General features: G+C 39.4%; 1 protein-coding gene and 1 long non-coding RNA gene across 9 annotated transcripts in view; one reads left to right on the top strand and one right to left on the bottom strand.

The window, feature by feature from the left end:
• Positions 1–6,167, top strand: part of LOC148349649 (uncharacterized) — a 19,828-nt gene extending 13,661 nt beyond the window's left edge. The window contains exons 2-7 of one of the 7 annotated variants that reach the window (XR_015847321.1): positions 2,672–2,752; positions 2,829–3,018; positions 3,343–3,385; positions 4,139–4,289; positions 5,643–5,757; positions 5,844–6,159. This is a non-coding gene — a long non-coding RNA (uncharacterized LOC148349649). Of the gene's footprint in view, positions 1–2,671; positions 2,753–2,828; positions 4,290–5,642; positions 5,758–5,843 lie in introns of all 7 variants that reach the window. The other 6 variants (XR_015847319.1, XR_015847320.1, XR_015847317.1 and 3 more) reach the window with 6 other exon arrangements.
• The window catches only part of LOC148349648 (uncharacterized), a 21,336-nt gene extending 2,008 nt beyond the window's left edge, over positions 1–19,328 (bottom strand). Inside the window, exons 1-3 of one of the 2 annotated variants that reach the window (XM_088321189.1) lie at positions 18,957–19,328; positions 15,575–15,877; positions 10,455–10,901 (exon numbers count right to left, since the gene is read on the bottom strand). In XM_088321189.1, the coding sequence (XP_088177315.1) occupies positions 10,455–10,901; positions 15,575–15,877; positions 18,957–19,268 (1,062 nt within the window). In that variant the 5' untranslated portion in view covers positions 19,269–19,328. The remainder of the gene's footprint in view (positions 1–10,454; positions 10,902–15,574; positions 15,878–18,956) is intronic. The other variant, XM_088321190.1, reaches the window with a different exon arrangement.

Genomic DNA, 19,328 nt, shown 5'->3' with positions numbered 1-19,328 from the left:
GGAGGAAGCAATATCTATCTATCTATCTATCTATCTATCAATATGTAAAAATGGGAGAGTTGTCATCTGAATACTTGGAAATCTGTTGTAGAGTACCACAGGGTTCTATCCTGGGACCAAAGTTATTTAATTTATATATTAACGATATTTTTGATGTTTCAAAACTATTGAAAATAGTAATAATTGCAGACGACACTAACATTCTCTATTCAAATGATAACTATATTGATTTGGTAACCTGTATTAACCGGGAACTAATTAACCTAAAAGTATGGATAAATATAAATAAATTATCTTGGTTTTTAGGCGTCGTAGTAGACAATAAATTAAGTTGGAAAACACACATCAGACACATACATACTAAGGTATCTAAAAGCATTTCAATAATTAATAAAGCCAAATTTATTTTAAATTATTATGCATTGTATTTATTATATTGTTCTCTAGTTCTGCCATATTTAACATGTTGTGCAGAAGTCTGGGGCCATAATTACAAAAGTTCACTACAGCCCCTTTTTATCCTTCAAAAACGTGCAATAAGAACCATACACAGGGTAGGATATCGGGATCATACCAATATTTTATTCATGCAGTCCAAATTATTAAAATTGGATGATTTAATAAAAATGTTAACTTCACAACTGTTATTTAAGGTCAACAAAAACATAGTGCCAGAAAACATACAAAAATTATTCACTCAAAAAGAGGGAAATTATAACTTAAAGGGCCTGTAGTAAATTCAAAATCCCAAAGGTCAGAACAACCAGGAAAAGTATGTGTGTGTCTGTGTGTGGAGTCAAACTGGAATAATTTACAAGATGAGATCAAACAATGTCCAACTCTCCATGTGTTCAAATTTAAATACAAAAAAAGCATTACTGGCGAAATACAGGGATGAAGAAAATGGGATATGAGGGAGATTGGAAACACTGCGTTTAAAACTATGGTTAACTTGTTGTTATTGTTGCTGTTATTATATCAGAACTGTTATTATGAATATTATGTTTATTTTTATTGTTGTTATTATCATTGGTGCCGTAGTGACATTTGGTAACTAGGTGCATTATGACGTTGAGGGGTGGGTATTACGAAGATTAGTGTATAAAATATGTGATTATTGTAATTATTATAATTATAGATATCTGACCTATGTAATAAGTATATCCATGAGATTTTGTTACATAAGATGAAAGGAGGATTTGTAAAATGTATTTAATAGGGAAGATAAATCAGATTCAGATTCAGATCTACTTTTATTGTCATTCTAGTACACGTGTATACAGAACGAAATGTCGATGCATCTGGGTAGGAAAAAAAAAAGCATCTGCTTCTGACTACCCCTTTTCGACATGTGACATTATTTTGTTGTTGACTCATTGTTTTTGTCCTGTTTTTATTTTAATGTTCGAAATAAAAGTTTTCATCCATTCATTCATTCATTTTGTTTGAAAGAAAACAAAATTAATGATGCTAAGAAAATGAACGGATTCAATGCCATTTAGATAGGATAAACAACCATGTACAACCTATACTTGGTCTAACCCAATGATTCCCAAACTTTTGCGAGCTGGCGCCCCCTTGACTCCCCTGTGTTTAAAGACTGTAAACATGTCATGTCTGCAATTAGTGTAATGTAAAATTTACTATGTGCTACTGCAGCAGGTTCATCAGTGCAACAAATGTATTCAAGTATTAATTCAAACCCACCATTCCTGATAACCTGTTAACACTACTGCTACATCTATTTATTACTCTTATCATAACATTTCACTTATTAACTTGCATAAATAAAAAGTGGTGCCTCTAATCGATTATGCAGTTTCGGGGTTGGATGCTATTAGACATTTTTAGCTAGTCACTGCATCGGTTATTTCTTTGTGCCTTTCTGGACTTTATTCGTACGGTGTGAAGGTCGCAAATGCAGTTTTGATGGAGGTTTGTTTACCTGTCGGTCCTTTTGTAGATGCAACTTCTTCGTCTTTTACTTGTAATCCTTTTTACATGCCGTGATAATTTTCAAGGTGCTGGTACAAATGACTTGTTTCCTCTGGACCTAGCGAATACGCGAAAGTAAATTCTGCAACGGGCGATTTCTTCTCTTCCACGTCCGCTTTGTCAAAACCCAGGTGGTTTACCGCCCTTCTTCGGTGCAAGCTTCGTTTCTTTCTCGTTTGTTGACTTTGTGACTACGTTTATGGAGTCCGCCATGTTATTCAATGAGCTCACATGGTGGGTATGGCATAATGTGGTGGTTGCAAACTTTGAATCTCGTTTATTGGCTTGTGCTATTATTAAAATTTTCCTCTAATTGGTCGGCGCTTTTAAAACTCGAACAGAAACAATTGTGGTTGACCAAAACTCCATAACCCACTACAAAACTTTGGAAAAAAAACGCAGTGATTTGCAGTTTCATAACCACACTATGTTCAAACTTCTGACTTTGACTTCGGACTGCCTCCCCACTATTGTCATACTACCGCCCCATTCCTCCTCATTGACCCCAGGGGGGCGGTACCGCCCATTTTCGAAACCACTGGTCTAATCCCTTAACCACTAGGGTCCTAGGAGCACAATTTCCTGTGCTGTGTCTTAGGCAAGTACAGCCTGGTGGCGCCCATTCCTCTCCAGGCCAACGTACCCCAACAAAAATGTTTTCCAACTGTCGTTGCAGTTTTGGAGGAATAGTGGGACGAAGTGCACTACCTTCTCTCTGAGAATCATACCAACCAGGGTATGACAAAAGGTGTTAAAGGTCAGTATTTCTTTGTAATCAATCTAATGTGTAGTTCTGTACATTAGTAATGAAAATGTCATTGGATTTCTTAAAGGTTTTCCTGTCAAAGATGGCGAGCTCTTCTATGGCTCAAAGAGAGTAATTAAAACTCGAGAGGAGACCGGCAAGCTTTTCCAAGAGTTTCCTTCCTCCAATCAGGGCTCACACTGGCACCTGTAAAACACTGAGTGCCTTTTGTTCAAGGTTTTACTGGTATGGCATGTCTGTTGACATAAGATTAATGGGTATGTATTACTGCACCTTTCAGTCTACACTTCCATAAACATGAGAACTAGCCAAAACGGGCTTAATGTTATATTTATTGTGTCGTAATTGTTTTTGAATGTATATTTTGTGTATGTTTATCTAATTTGTCTTTATATACCTGTTTTTGATATGTATTTTTTCTTATCTGCTTTTCAAACTGCTACTGGGATCCTGATGAATTATGAATTATATTTCCAAAACCCTTAGTTTCATGGTGCCATGCAGAAATAAGAATTGTATGCAAACTTCAAAAGATATCATCCACTCTTCAGCAAACTCTTGTTTTGTTGTCTGTGTGTAAGATCCAGAAATGTGACCAGTGCCAAAGACTCTCAGTAAAATGGGGTAAGTTGTAATGAAGTCATAAACAAGAGTAGCAATAAGAGCATGTACAAAATTGCATGCATCTTTTTTTTCTTATTTGGTGTCTAGTGTGTGGGTGCTCATTGGCATTGATCTAACTGGACCACTGCCAAAGACAACCTGTGGGTTCCAGTACATCTTGACTGCAACTGACTATTTTTCAAAATGGGTCGAGGCATTCCCATTTGTGACCAAATATGCCGCAGGGGTTTGTTTAACATCTGCAAAATAACATATAGGCATGGCTGTCCTGCAAGAATCCTGTTGGACCAAGGCAGAGAGTTTGGCAATGAAGTAAGCTTGCTGATCAGAAATGCTTATGTGTAGCCTTGAAGTCATGGTTTGCTTTGTTGATCATAAATCAACACTCCAACATAAAATGTCAATCTTCTGTGCTTGTAGTGTTTTGTTTTTATCAATTGTATTATGTTAAGATATCTATTCTTAGATTAAGATTAGCCTTTTATACAATTTGTAAAGAATTACTTATGAACATAACATGTGTTTTGTGTGAATAAGTGATTTGTTTTTTAAATTTGTCTTTTGAAGCCCAACACAAAGCTCTGTGAAGTCCTTTAGATTGAAAGGGTGGTCACAACAGCTTATGATCATCAGATCAATGGTCTGGATGAGAAGACCAACGACAACATAAAATGCTACGCTTATCATTTTATATCTGTAATTTCTGTTGCTTTCACAACTTCATATTTTTTTGTGTTGCACTATGTCTTTTAGAGCCCTCAGGAAATTGGTGAATGCGCAGCAGAAATGACTAGGGCTTGTACTTGGATGCCACCCTCTTCATACCACAGCCAAGCACACACCGTTTCAGCTGCTGTATGGGAGGGAAGCAAGATTTCCTTCAGAGGTTTCTGCTGAATTGCCAGTGAGTGTTCTGCATCCTTTCTATGTTTTCTCTCAGATGGAAGTGCAGTAACTATCAGTGTTAATTTTTTAAGGTTTGCAGATACTTCAAATTTTATAGTATTGCAGTATTAGTTAATGATTACTGTTTTCCAAAAATGCCTGAATAAAACACAAATGTAGAAAAAAATATGCTTTGTCTGTGTATGGTTGTCATTGTTCCGTTTCTGTTTGTATAAGGCTGTATAAACAACAGTTTATTGCTTTTGTTCTTATTGCAACAGACACACAGTTTAAGGCAATTTCCGAGACAAGTTTCAAAAATGTATTTGGGTAAATTATTGATGTAAATGTAAATGGTCTGCATTTATATAGCGCTTTTCAAGCCTATGAAGACCTCTCAAAGCGCTTTACAATGTGCTTCACGCTTACCCATTCACACACACTCACACGACGATAGCCACGTCAGACATGCAGCAACTACCTGCTTATCGGGGGAATTGGGGATTCAGTGTCTTGCCCAAGGACACTTCGACATATAACACGGTGGCGCCGGGAATTGTAACTGCGACCACTTCATCTTAAGACTAGCGCTTTACCTCCTGAGCCTATGCTGCCCTATTCCAGGTATTAGACATTAAATGAAAGTTCCATGCTGTGCATCAGATAATTATTTTGTGATTGTTAAAAATATATATATATTTTTCAACATCATACTCCCAGAGGAATCCCATTATGGTGAGCACACTCATTCCAGAAAATGTCCCCAAGAGGAAGTGAGCGTGTCTGTTGAGGAAAATGTAAAAAAAAAAAAAATCAAGAAAAAAAGCGTGGGAGAAAAAGTGAAAGGCTACAGACAGATTTTATTGGTCCCTACATTATTCAAAGCATATGTGGCAAACGTGTGACATTATAGAAAGCTGATGGATAGACTTTGAAGACTCAGTACAATATCATCCTTACAGTAGACCCAATGTAAAAGACTGCCGTGGCACAAAGCCCATTTAAACATGAGCATATGTGCATACAACCCAAACCTCAGTATTACATTTTGCCCCCAAAAGTCCCTTTCCACAGTAGAGAGGCAAAGTTCCTGTTTAAATTCCCATCCGAGACTCCAACTTTTCAGAAACCCCAGCACATAAGACAAAGGTCGCTTTTAAAAAAAAAAAAACCAATGTTGTGGACCGTTTAGTCTTACGTTACCAGTGTGGCCGTTATACCAGGTTAACTGTTGGTGACTGGGGTTTGCTTGTAACAGTTTGCCAATGTTTTACCTTTAATAGTAAAGTTCTAAAGGTTGCTGGGGGTCAATACAATCTGATAAAGAACGTTGAAAACCTTAAACCCTTAACTTAATCATAACCTTTTTCAGTACAAGAGCTCTGGACAGCAAAGGACAATAGCCGTGTGGAGGCAGTGGTTGGTCTCTCCAACCTAATTATTCGTCATTCGGAATGCTGCAGGAAACAAATTGGCTGCCAGATAAAGTAGGAGCTCCTACTGTTTTTCTAGCAGCTGATGGTAGCAGTGTTGTTTTGTATGATGTATTAACATTTCATTCACTTTTCTATAGGTAATGCAGAAGTGTACTGTGTGTTGTGCTCCATGGTGGAATGTGATGGACAGTCCCCTGAGATTGAAATGTAACGAGCATCATGTAAGAAATACTTAAATAGCATGTTCATGTTTAGCTGTGAGTGCTGAAAATAGGTTTTAAGTGGAAGTTCTTAATGTCATAGGTGTATTGGCTTTCACATTTTCACATGCATTGTCTCTGTGTGTTTTTTTTGCCTCTCTAGGTATAGTGTCATAGGTGTGAGAGGTGGGCCCATTCGGGTTCTGTCCCCCATTATGGGCTGTCACAGAGTGTCAATTTTTGCAATAAATGTAAATAGTTGTGCACAAAAAGTTTTTTTCTTCCATCTACTATCTTCTACCACGCCAAAACTTGCATTTGCAATCTGGACGTACTTCTAATGATCATTATACTCCATTCATCATTCTTTTACCATTACAGCACGGGTACACTCATAAAGGGGAAATTCAAGTGTCAAAACATCGTACCTGCTTATGTTTAAGCATAAATATACACCGGTTAGATTAAGTGTCAGATTATCCCACCTGCCTATGCGTATGCATTGATATACTCTGAAAAGGGTAAATACAAGTGTCAGAATATCCTACTTGCTTATGTTTATATATCAATGTCATCCATAAGGGTAAATGCAAGTGGCAGATTATTCTACTTGCTCATGTTAATGCATAAAAATACTCCAAATAAGTATACTCATTCTACCCGCTTATGTTTAAGCATTAATATCCTCTAAATGTGAAAATGCAAGAGTCAGATTATCCTACTTGCTTATGTCTGAGCATTAGCATACACCAAACAGGTAAGTTCTCAAGTGTTAGAATTGTTGTACCTGTTTTGTCTATGCATTAATGTACAAAAGTCAATTCCATTGAAGTTGGGAAAAAGTTTAAAATGTCAGTAAAATTAGAATAGAATGACTTGCAAACCTTTTCTAACCCATATTTAAATGAATACACCACAAAGACAAGATTATCCATGTTCAAACTCATAAACTTTATTTCCATAAGCAAATAATGATAAACTTAGAATTTTATAATTGCAACAAGTGCCAAAGTAGTTGGGAAAGGGGCTTCTTCACCATTGTGTTACATCACCTTTCCTTTTAATAACACTCAATAAACGTTTAGGAAGTGAGGAGACTAGTTGTTGAATCGTTGATAGTGGAATCCTTTCCCATTCTTGCTTTATGTACAGCTTCAGCTGTTCAACAGTCCGGGGTCTCCTTTGTCTTATTCTGCGCTTTATAATGCGCCACACATTTTCAATGGGAGACAGGTCAGGACTGCAGGCAGGCCAGTCAAGCACCCGCACCCTCTTACTACGAAGCCACGCTGTCGTGAGACGTGCAGTGTGTGGCTTGGCATTATCCTGCTGGAAGAAGCAAGGGCGCCCATGGTAAAGATTCTGTTTGGATGGCAACATACTTTGTTCCAAAACCTGAATGTACTTTTCTGCATTAATGGTGCCTTCACAGATGTGCAGGTTACCCATTCCTTGGCCACTCATGCACCCCCATACCATCACAGATGCTGGCTTTTGCACTTTGCGTGCATAACAGTCTGGGTGGTTCTGTTCTTCTTTGGACCGGAGGACACGACGTCCACAATTTCCAAACACAATTTGGAAAACTGACTCATCAGACCACAGAACACTTTTCCACTTTGTATCAGTCCATTTTAAATGGGCTCGGGCCCAGAGAACCCTGCGGCGTTTCTGGATGTTGTTGATGAATGGCTTACGCTTTGCAACATAAAGTTTTAACCCACACTTACGGATATAGCGTCGAACTGTATTGACTGACAGTGGTTTTCCAAAGTGTTCCTGAGCCCATGTGGTGATGTCCTTTACACATTGATGTCGGTTCTTAATGCAGTACCGCTTGAGGGCTCGGAGGTCACGGGCATTCAATAATGGTTTACGGCCATGCCGTTTACGCACAGTGATTTCTCCAGATTCCCTGAACCTTTTCACAATATTATGGACTGTAGATGATGATATCCCTAAATTCCTTGCAATTGTACTTTGAGGAATGTTGTTTTTAAACTGTTCAACAATTTGCTCACGCAGTTGTTCACAAAGAGGTGAACCTCGCCCCATCCTTGCATGTGAATGACTTAGCTTGTTCGGGTCTCCCTTTTTTATACCCAGTAACAACTCTCACCTGTTGCTAATTCATCTGTTCACCTGCAAATAGTTGGTTGATTTCCATTCATCCACTTTCTGAGTAGTTATTGACACCTGTCCCAACTATTTTGGCACGTGTTGCTGTCATCAAATTACAGAGTTGATGATTTTCTCCCAAAACAATAAAGTTTATGAGTGAAGACAATAAATATGTTGTCTTTGCTGTGCATTCATTGAAATATGGGTTGAAAAGAATTTGCAATTTACTTGGATCAATTTTTATTTGCAATTAACACACTTTCCCAACTTCATTGGAATTGAGTTTTGTACTGTAAATGGGTACATTTGAGTGTCTGAACTTCTTAATTGCCTATTTCTGCTTAAAAGCGTCCTCTTTTGTGGTGATTACACCCATCAATACATCCTACCAATGTATAAACCTACTTTTGGGAGGTTATTTGACTCTTCTGAAGGGCCTACCTAACGGAACAAACACGCTACCTACTTGCAAGTATCCTATTAATTGATTTTTAAGTACTTTCTACCAATATGCATCCCAACGAAAGAAACTAAGAGAGCACAGTCGTACTTCGGCTGTCAAATCAGCCTCCGGTCGCCCGAGTAGGACATTTTGGTAGATCAGTCGGACGTTCGGTCCCTCCTTATGCTTCTAAAAATATAACGCCGTTTGGCATCCATCTCGTTGGTGCATCACTGTCCCCTATCATCACATCCTCAACACCGTCTCACTTCTTGAATTCTGTTAAAAAGTCCCGTACGCCTAAAAAAAATGCATAAGAATCCTCCTTTGATGCCTATTAACTGAGACAAACAAACCTTTCAATGACAATTCCTTTACTCATTCTTCCATCAGCCCCTCCTTCATTTTCTGCCTCTGAATGTTGTACTTCATGCGGTCTATTATGATTGTGTTTTTTAACCACTGTGTCCCGGCACATCAGTGTATTGTCAGGTGTGCCGTGAGAAATTATCCAATCTAGCGCCTGGCAGAGTAATCATGTAGTACTCTTTCATACCATAAGCTGCAGCATTAGCAGGTAACGAATTGCCTTGTGCTTGGATACAAGCAAATTATTGACGCATGGATGCAGCAACAGGTGAATAGCAGGACAACGGTGAAATTGATAGATACGTTTTTGAAGAAAAATGCTGTCTGAACTGGACCGTGGACAAAATCCAGACCCAGGGGTTGGCCCTAAAATGAGTGGAAATCAAAGGAAAGCAAAGGCGTCCAGCAAAGTTTCTGACATGAGGCAATACAACAAAAGCTATCTTTCATTCGGATTAACTTTTGCGTAAAATGAAATGGCACGGTGTTAGGATTGTATTTATCCTACAGTTTACATTTAATATGTTATATGTGTTCTCAGCCATTTTGAAGAGTTCTCAGCCTGTAAGCTGCTCTTCAAGGCCATGAGTTGTTTTTTGATGTACAGACTGTGTTTTTGTCTCACCAACGAATACATCCTGACCTGGCATCCCATGACTCAAGATTGTTCTTCACCAAAGAGCCTGGGAAGAAGGAGGGGAGTGACCAAGGTCACCTGTCATCATCGGATGGAAAGCAGGCCTTTGAAAGAAGACTAATTAACTCTACGTAGCAAAAGGCAAAAACTGAATATTAGAAGGGAGGTTTTTCGAAGACGAGCTTCAGAGCCAGCCAGCGAGCCCAGCGAGCCAGAGCAGAGCGAGCGAAGAGATGTCTAACAGCAGGATCTCGGCGGCTCTCAAAATGATGATTAATAAAGTAACTAATTATAAAGAACCGATTCTCTTTGTCCTATATTTCAGAGTGTTTTATTATAAATGTTGGAGACTTGAACCCAACACACAGACTCCGCTTTCCATATTTTGTTCTCCCTAGCCTTGTTGGCATAGAGTAGACAATATGTGTACTGCCGTGTGCTCATTTTGACTTTTGAGTTTCCAAACAGGTATTTGGACAAAGAAACAAGAACAATTCTGTTAAAGACTTATTAGAAAGAAAACATATAAGAAACAAACAGAATATTCTGAGCGTGAAAGCAGGACATAGTCCTGCCTAAACAAGCCTCGACAAAATGGCTGATAACTGTTTTTATAGAAAAGGGGCGTGAAATTTAAGTGAGAAATGCCACTTAACTTAAATGGGAGTTTTAAGTCAAAGTAAGGGAGTCACATCTTCGCAACAAACCTTTGTTAAAACAAGATCCATCCGGATTTTGCAGGTGGTATGATAAGATTATGGAAGAATTATCAGAACACTTTAATTAATTAATACAGTAAGTAAATACTTAATTTATTTATATGGATAAGCATAAGGTGCGTTTATTACAACTTATTGGAGAATATTATCAAAGTAATGATGTCCTGATTAAATTTTAAAAGTAATATACCTGGAAAATTCGTGTAATCATGACTACATATTCAGTAACACATTTTAATAGTTTATGAGTCTGTATTAACCTCAAAAAAATCATCTTGTGCTACCAATCGTTGGAAAACCTTTTTGGAGTAGAGGAAAAAGCCTCTGCTGTGCTCCAGGTCTTGTGCGTTCATGATGCGTGTCACCAAAGCTTGCTGAATTGCCGGAGACTGGCACGGGTGATGAGACACCCCATGACTGAGGTTTCTGCCCGGCTCAATGACCAGCAGGCCATCCTTGGAAGACAATCCATCCCTTTTACAAAATCCACTCTGGCTCGTCTCATTGAATGTCTCCGTCTGGTTTATGTTGAAGGGCAAGACACTTGAGCAAGTTCTGTTACTGTGATGCTGCAGTGGTGATGCTGCCACTTCTTGAATGTTCCTGTGGAGGTAGAAGCTGTAATCTTGTACCAGACGGTTAAATGCCGTCTTGTAGGACAAACGGAGTGACTCCACTGACCCAAATGGCACAGAATGAAGACGAACCTAATTAAACAAAAGGCAAAACTTTATTAATTTTTATTTATAATTTATTCTTATTGTGCTGTTTTTTTTTTTCTTTTTTGAACATACAATAAACAAACGACAACAAAGAGGGGAAATAGGAAAGAAAAGAATAACAAAACCAAAAACAACAAAAACAAAAGATCATTGTAGTGTCGGGAAATACCTTCACACCGGACTCAAAACTCAGCTCTTCAGACTTGCCTTTTCTTGATCATCTGCCTCACATATCGCCCCCTTTTAACTCTACTGTGTTTTTATTTGCTATTTATTACTTGCTTGTTTTATTCTTGCTTTATTGTTGTTTGTTACTATATGTACAGCGTCTTTGGGTGTCCTGAAAGGCGTTTTGAAGTTCAATGTATTATTATTGTTAGTTTAAGTTATAACGTGCACAAATAGTGGTACTCTTAACAGTCACTGAATAAGTGACTGTAGCTTTCAACCAGGAGAGAATGTCATCAGGTGGTGTCCAACTGTCACTGGGCGTTTCGACCCTGAACCGCAACGCCCTCGAGTTGGCCAGTCACTGCCCATCTTCTCTTGGTCCCCAGCTAAACTTCTTCCTCCTAATCCAGAGCCGGCTTACCCCGCCAGGGTTGAACGACAGGGGACTCTGCGGTCGAGAGGTGCGGCAGATGCGGAGAGGGCTCCTGCAATGTGGGGCGCTTCCTGACCGGTGTCCTCCTACGTCTCACTGAGTGTTTCCACCTTGCGCTGCATCTGCTTTCCTTTTTCCCACAGACAGTACTGGGTTGATGTATCTTGAGGCGCCTTGCGTTTTTGCTGATTTTCCCGCAATGGCACTTCGCTTTTAAGACATCCCCCGGTAGTGTGGTTTGGGTAAGCCGTCTCGTCCGTATTCGTGCCATAACCATTGCCATTGAATCCGTCCTCTGGAGTCTCTCTATTATTAATATTGTTGTTATTATTATTATTATTCTTAAATCTACCATGCTCAAGTCATTCTTCAAAGTCCAGTCTTCATTGTTTGTAAGTGGTGTCCTTATTTTCCCTACAGTGTATCCATTTTTCTCGTTTGTCCATTAATTGGATCTCCTGTTTTCTTATTCGAAATGTCCTCTCCGTCACAAATAATTCCCCCACAGTGCACACCTACTGCTCCATGGTAGGGAGCTCTTGTTTGTACCGTAATCTTTCATTACTCTTTTGCTAACAGAATTTTTACCAAGTACTCATGTTTTTTTCTATAATATTCATTCTGTTAGATTCCCCAAATGGATGGGGCAACGCGACGGCTTGGTGGTTAGGGTACAGCCCAACAGTGTATACAATATGAGAAAGAAATCTGACAGACCGTAAATATTTTTCTAGATTGAAACTGTGATTTTCTAATCTATATTCTGTCGTTTTCTTTGTAATGTAAATGTAATGTAAGTAGTTAACAAGAGCAGTGTTCCCTCTAAGCTGCGCCCGTGCGCAATTTCGCACTGCTCGCACATTCTCAGCACACAAGAAAATCTATCCAGCGCACAAAAATGAGGGCTCAAAATTACTAATTAAGAAGCGGTTCCAGTAAAGTTACAGTGCATGAAGGTAAAAATACACGGTTCCCCTGACGTTGTGTCCTAAATGCGGTACAGTGGAACCTCGGTTTTCGAACGCCTCTCAGTTCGAACAAATTGGTTCGCGACCAAAAATTTCGAGAAATTCTTGCTTCGCTTTTCGTTCAAAAAAATCGGAGTTCGAACGCCGGTGTGCTAGGGGCGACGCTGAGCAGCGTACGAGTGTAGATTGCCCCCACCCCTCGTGAAGAACTGTTGTCATGGCAACGCGCACTCCTTTTCTGTTTTCGTTTTTCAAAAGCGGTGAAGGGAGTGTTTTAACCCCTGATTGTGCCTCGGAAGAAGGTTGGTGCAAGCAGCAAAGTTGCTACAGGTGAAAAAAGAGGAGTAGTGCGTACAACTATTGCATTTAAGAAAGAAATAATGGCAAAATATGAAGAAGGTGTGCGAGTTTACCTTCTTTCAGGAATACAGCATGGCTTCTGCCGACCGGTAAGAAATCCTATTCATAATTCTTTTCTTTATCCTTTAACCGCTCACCACTTGTTGTGGAGACCCGGGTGCTAAATGACGTGTAAACGACCTGATTTTTTCATTTTTACACGTTCATGTTAGCGTAATCTTTCGTACGGAAGATTACGCTAACGCAAACGTACGATTAGCCTGGGTTAGCTTTAAATATTCAAGATAAACATTCAAGGTGTTGGAACGGATTAAAACAATTTTACATTACTTTTAATGGGAAAAAACGGCTTCGGTGATCATACAAATCGGTTTCCGTACAAAGAAATGGAACGGATTATGGTCGAGAACCGAGGTTCCACTGTATTTTGAAGTCGAGTCGAAGGAGAAGTTGAGTAAAGTTAGTAGAGTTTGTCGGGGAACCGGCTTCTTCGGCTCGGCTCACTAAAAGGAACCGGCTCTTTCGGGTCCTAAACGGCTCCTCGGGTTGTTTTTGTTTTTTAATCCTAACATGACCAAATATTATGTAAAATTATGCACAAAATGACTTAAAGGAAGGGGGGAATAGAACAAAAAGAAAAAAATACTGAAATGAAAAAGTAGTGAAAAGCTGAGAAAAAAAGAAACAAAAGGAAGAGAAAAAGAAGGAAAAATTTAGGAAAAAGCCAGAAAAAAAGAAAAGAAAGAAATGTAGGAAAAAAGTAAATAGAGAAGAAAAAGCAAAAAGTAACAGCTCGGAAAAAATAAACACAATGAGATTTTTTTTAAAGGAATTTAAAAAAAAGTTGAAAAAAAAAAACACGGAAAAAAGAAGAAAAAGTTTGTGTTGCATTCAAATAATTTCAAATTATATCAAGTGAATCTTGTAGCCAACATTGTACTTCCACTTAATGTGATTAAGTACAGTTCTGTATCTTATAAGACTAAATAAGCCTCCAAAAATGTTTCTATTATGCGACAAAATATATCAGGAAATAAAAAGAAATGGATATCTCGTGAAAGAATTGCAACCTTTGCAATAGTACATGAGTCAATTCATTCAAAAGAGAATAATAATTTTGCATTGCAGGAAACTCAGCAAAATGTAACTTGATGTCAAGTTTTGGACATGTTTGATAATTAATTAGCTTGCCACACTTGGGATTATGGTTGCTCACTGTTGTTTAAAGCGCTGCTCACCGACTTTGTGTGAACGCTCAGACCCGTGGCAAATTAGAGGGAACATTGAACAAGAGCTCATTTTTTAAGGAACAGTGTATAATATTTAGTGCCTCTTAGTGTACAAAAAACTTACAGTAAAAAAAATCATTTGAATACTGGGCAAAAATACATGAACTATCACACCAATAATATTTTTGTTAAAATATCATAGGTCGATAAATTTGAATTTATTCTACACTGTGGAATCCCATTTAGTTTGCCGCCATATTTGTGCGGCATTCTGCCACCGCGCTGTGCTGTTTCAACTGGCCCTTGCTCGTAGCAGACAACACAATGCCATTTAGTGTCCAAATATTACGCACAGGGGCTTTAAGAATGTTCATTATCTTTGTTTTTGTCCTTATTCCATTAGTACTTAACGGCGGTTTGCATACCTGTCAACCTGTGAAGTACGTTTTTTTGTGCATTTTAAGACGAGTACGTCGTACAAGGAAATCAGTACGGAAAAACGCAAATTTATCCATTATGGGTAGCATCCGGTAAACACCGACTATCACGAAACGGCCAATCAATCAAGTCCAAGGAAATCGCCGCGGAAGTCTCTATCTTAGTATCATTTTTTTCGTTGCAAACGAAGCGAGCGGTTTGATTCCAATGTGCGCATGTGCATCTTTCCCCCCAAAAATATATGGTGTACGATTATTTTGTATTTTGTACGGGAAAATACAACAGTTTGTACGGGCATGGAGCCGTGGAGGTTGACAGGTATGGGTTTGCAGCGTTTGAGGCGCATTAAAAAGTTGAAAGAATGTTTTAATTTTTTATAGTATAGTTATAGTATGTGTTAAAAATGCCCAACTGCGTTCAAAAGTCTTTTCCCACCGTGCCTATCTGCTTTTTTCTTTCTTTTTTCAGAGACTCGCAACACTTTAGAATACAGAACAGGGGGTGGAGAGAGTGATTTCATGCTTGTGCTTGCGGTTTTCCGTTAGTGTAGCATGAAAAGAAAGAAGAAAAGAAAATGATTGTTTCAAATACAGTCCAAACGCCAACCCAACCCCCAAAAATATGAAAAAATAAGAGTTTATTCAAGCGCCTTAAAGAAATGCACGAACAGTACAGTACTTCCAAGCGCCACACAAGCAGCTTGACAGAGGCTGCAATGATCGTTTAAGCCTGAAGATGGCGTCAGCAATTAGACATTTTTCAAATTCCGGACAGTACCTTTAAGTCGAATTTATATTTAAATCACTTTTTCTGTTTCTTGAATGTACATGTTGTTGCAATTGTCTGTGAATCTGAAAACAAAACAAAATAATAATGAAAATAAATTGAAACTAAGAAAATCATAAAATCAACATTTACAGACAAATAATAAATCAAAAAAATGTTTGAAAAGTAATCAAGAAATATACATTTAGGACAGAAAAAATATTAGAATGAAAAGAAAGCACCAACAAAGTAGATTAACTTTTTTTTTATAATTACTAAGTAGTGTTTACTGACCTGGTGCACCCTCATGTGGAGATGAAGTGCAGCTCCAGTCAACCATTGCTGCATTGACACAGAACTCATCCTCTTCTTCAGGGTCATTCTTCGGTAATGATCCAGCATTTCCAGTTTTAGCCAATTGTCATAGATCTCTGTGGTCTCGGCTATCGTATCCTGATCGTTAGCAATCCCCGGTATCAAGCTTAGGTAGTTTTGAGCAATACTACCTATTCTTGAAGAGATTGCTATGCCAAAAATGTTTTTGGACGGAGTTATCAGAGTTGATTGACTAGCGTCTGTTGAGCTGTTGCCTCTAACCTAAGGAATGTAAACAAATAATTAATCAATCAATATAGTCTGTTAGTTTGTTTGTATTTATGTTATTGCTTTAAAGCACAGCTTCTCAATTATTTTCTGTCACACCCACAAAAATGATCACATAATATTGGTGGGAATTTCTTGATATTAGCGGTAACACGTTACCTCCTCTTACGTCAAATCTACACCTTTCGGCACATTTTTGAAAAGAAGAAACCCTCAAGTATCTTATCAGTGTGATTGGGTTGTCAGGTGACTGGCTAATTTATTTGGCTTCGTGCTGGCCGCTGCCAACAGTTCCGACAAGGATCTGATTCATAGAGCTTCACATCAATGTTGCTATAGTAATTGGATCAGATCTTAACTGTGGACTCAAGAACTTTGAGAAACCAGCGATACCCATGGAATGGATAGAATGAATTGGAAAACATTGTGTTTTATTTGCTTATTTGATGAACCTTCTTGACATTCAGTTGAATTGTCATTGAAATGTGTGTAATATCGTGTAGTATTGTGTGACTTTAAATTTTGACACAAAAACGGGTATACAGTAGGTTGAGACTAAAATCTATCGGTGCACATAAAAATACATTTTCTGACTAATAATAAGTTATTTATTTAAATTGGAGTAGATAACTGGTTATTACACTGTAATAGAACTAAAACAGGGTTATTAAACGAAGATCAACCAAATTTAGAATTTCGCATTCAACACCTTTAACCAAGAGTGTGTATAGTCTTGTCCATTGTTCATTAAATTGCTGGTTTTTGTCCAAATTCAATTTGACTTTACGGTTTCCTCTATTACTTAGTCCAGTAGCTTTTCCTTCCTCTGTCCAACAGCATACAGTGTCTTGAAAAAGTATTTGTCCCCTTCCTGATTTTGGTGTTTTTTGGATATTTATCCCTCACAAAAAGTTTCAGATCCACAAGCCAATTTTAGAATCTCACAGAGACAGCCCAATGAAATACAAAATTCAGTTTTGAAATGTTGATTCAATTTATTAGGGCTGTTTTTCCCTGTGGTGAGGGGCCCTCTCCTTGTGAGAGGTGAGAGAATTCTCCCACCATGGTCCACTGTGTGTCGTAATAGGCGACTAAAGTGGAGAAGCGAGGGGACTGGGGATCCTCTCTATCTCTACTTCCCAAGAGACAGCAAGGCAAAGAAAGGGGGGCAGGAGACCGAAAGGTCTCGCAAACCCTAGTTATAGGGTCACTAAATGTGAGAGGATGTGTAAGTAAAGCGACTGAGTGGAAGAAAGAGGAGATCGGAAGGATGATGACTAAAAGGAAGGTTGATGTGATAGCCTTGAGTGAAACAAAGATGAAAGAAAATGGTGAATTACAGCTTGGAGGTATGCATGGTAGAATGTCTGGAGTTACGGGTGGACATGCTAGGGAAGGAGTGGCTGTGCTTGTGAGTGAGAAAGCGAAGGAAAAACTGGTGGAGTGGAAAGAGATATCTTCCAGATTGATGTGGGTGAGGTTGAAGTGGGGTGTAGAAATATGGATGTTCATAAGTGCATATGGACCTGGTTCAGAAAGAAGCAATGAGGAGAGAGAGGAGTTCTGGAAGGACTTGTCCGAATGTGTGGCAATGTGTGCGAAAGAAGGGTGGAAAGTGGTAATACTAGGTGACCTGAATGCTAGAGTGGGTGATGAAACGGTTGAAAATGTGATTGGTAGATATGGAGTACCAGGAAGAAATGAGAGTGGGAAGAAATTGATTGAGTTATGTGTGGAAAATGAGTTGGTGATTGGAAATGAGGGCAGCACGGCGGCGCAGTGGTTAGCGCTTGTGCGGCACAGTTCATGTCATGGGAACCTGTCGTGGGTTCAAATCCAGCTCCAGACTTTCTGTGCGGAGTTTGTATGTTCTCCCCGTGCTTGCGTGGGTTTCCTCCGGGCACTCCGGTTTCCCCCCACATTCCAAAGACATGCATTTCAGGTGAATTGGCCGGTCCAAATTGTCCCTAGGTGTGAATGAGCGAATGAGTTGTCTGTCCCTGTGTGCCCTGCGATTGGCTGGCAACCAGTTCAGGGTGTCCCCTGCCCACTGCCCGATGATTGCTGGGATGGGCTCCAGCGCCCCCGCGACCCTACTGAGGATAAGTGGTACGGCTAATGAGATGAGATGAGATTGGAAATTAAATGATCTGCATTTATATAGCGCTTTTTTAAGTCAAGACTTTCCAAAGCGCTTTACAATGTGCTTCACATTTCCCAATAGCGGCCGTGCAGCCATGTAAGGCGCTAACCTGCTTATTGGGGGCATTGGGGTTCAGTGTTTTAACCAAGGACACTTCGACATGTAACACGGAGGATTCGAACTGCGATCTCTTGATCCCAAGACGAGCGCTCTACCTCCTGAGCCACTGCCGCCCAGTTGTTTTAAAAGAGAGACGTGAATAAGTATAGCTTTGTCAGAGTGGATAGTGGCAAGATGGTGGACGGAGCACTGATGGATTATGTAGTGATTAAGAAAGGGATGTTAAGTAGATTGTTGGATATGCATTTTTACAGAGGTGAAATGAGTGGTATGACTGGTCATTTTTATGCAGAAGGAAAACTGAGAATAGATGGGTCGTGGAGGGCTAGTTATACAAAGAGTGTGAGGGAAGAGGTGAAAATGTCAGAGTTGAATAAGGCAGAAAAGGAAAGAGTTTAAAGAGAGGATAAGGGAAGAGTATGAACGGATTAGTAGAAGAGAAATGGAGAGTGTGGAAATTGAATGGAAGTGCTTTAAAGAGGCAGTGTTGAGGAATGCAAAAGAAGTGTGTGGAATGAGAAAAGTTGGTTGAGGTATTAGGAAAGGAAGGGAATGGTGGAATGATGAGGTATCAGAGGCTGTGACAGAAAAGAGACGTGCCTTTGAGGAGTGGCTGCGAGATAAGAGTGGTGATGAGTATGAAAGATATAAAGTGAAGAAAGGTTGGTAAAAGCGGCAGTGGAAGCAGCGAAAAGGAAAGTAAATGATGAATGGTGTCAAAAGATAGGAGTGAACTTTGAGGAAAGGAGAAAAGTGTTCTGGAAAGAAGTGAAAAAAGTGAGTCTACGTATGAAAAAAATGGACAACAACCTGATAAGCAACGTTGTCCAAGAGCATGGACAACGCCAGCGCTATGACACCAACTCCGCCATGCGTGACCTTGCTGCCCCCCAGTTCTTGGTTGAGACGGAGGCCAAATGTCAACTGCTGATCTTCGCTCAGGCTTCTTTTCAGCGACGCGTACTGGTGCTGCAGTGCGACAGACGAGTCCAGGGACAGAAAAGCAGTGAGGACCGGGTCCAGGGAGATGTTTGGGACCGCATTGGCATCCCGTGCAGACGCAAAGACTTCCTGGACAGTGGCGTGTGAAGGAAGGCATATATTGGAGCCTAACAGAATCATGGCTGAAACTGTTTGTGAGTGTGTAATACAAGCTACTTTTAGTCAATGATATTTTCGACC

Source organism: Urocampus carinirostris, chromosome 17, assembly GCF_059441175.1.
Source record: "Urocampus carinirostris isolate Australia breed hairy pipefish chromosome 17, RoL_Ucar_1.0, whole genome shotgun sequence".
Taxonomy (NCBI): Eukaryota; Metazoa; Chordata; class Actinopteri; order Syngnathiformes; family Syngnathidae; genus Urocampus; species Urocampus carinirostris.
Note: the sequence above shows the minus strand (reverse complement) of the source record. Positions and strands in the feature narration are given on the sequence as shown.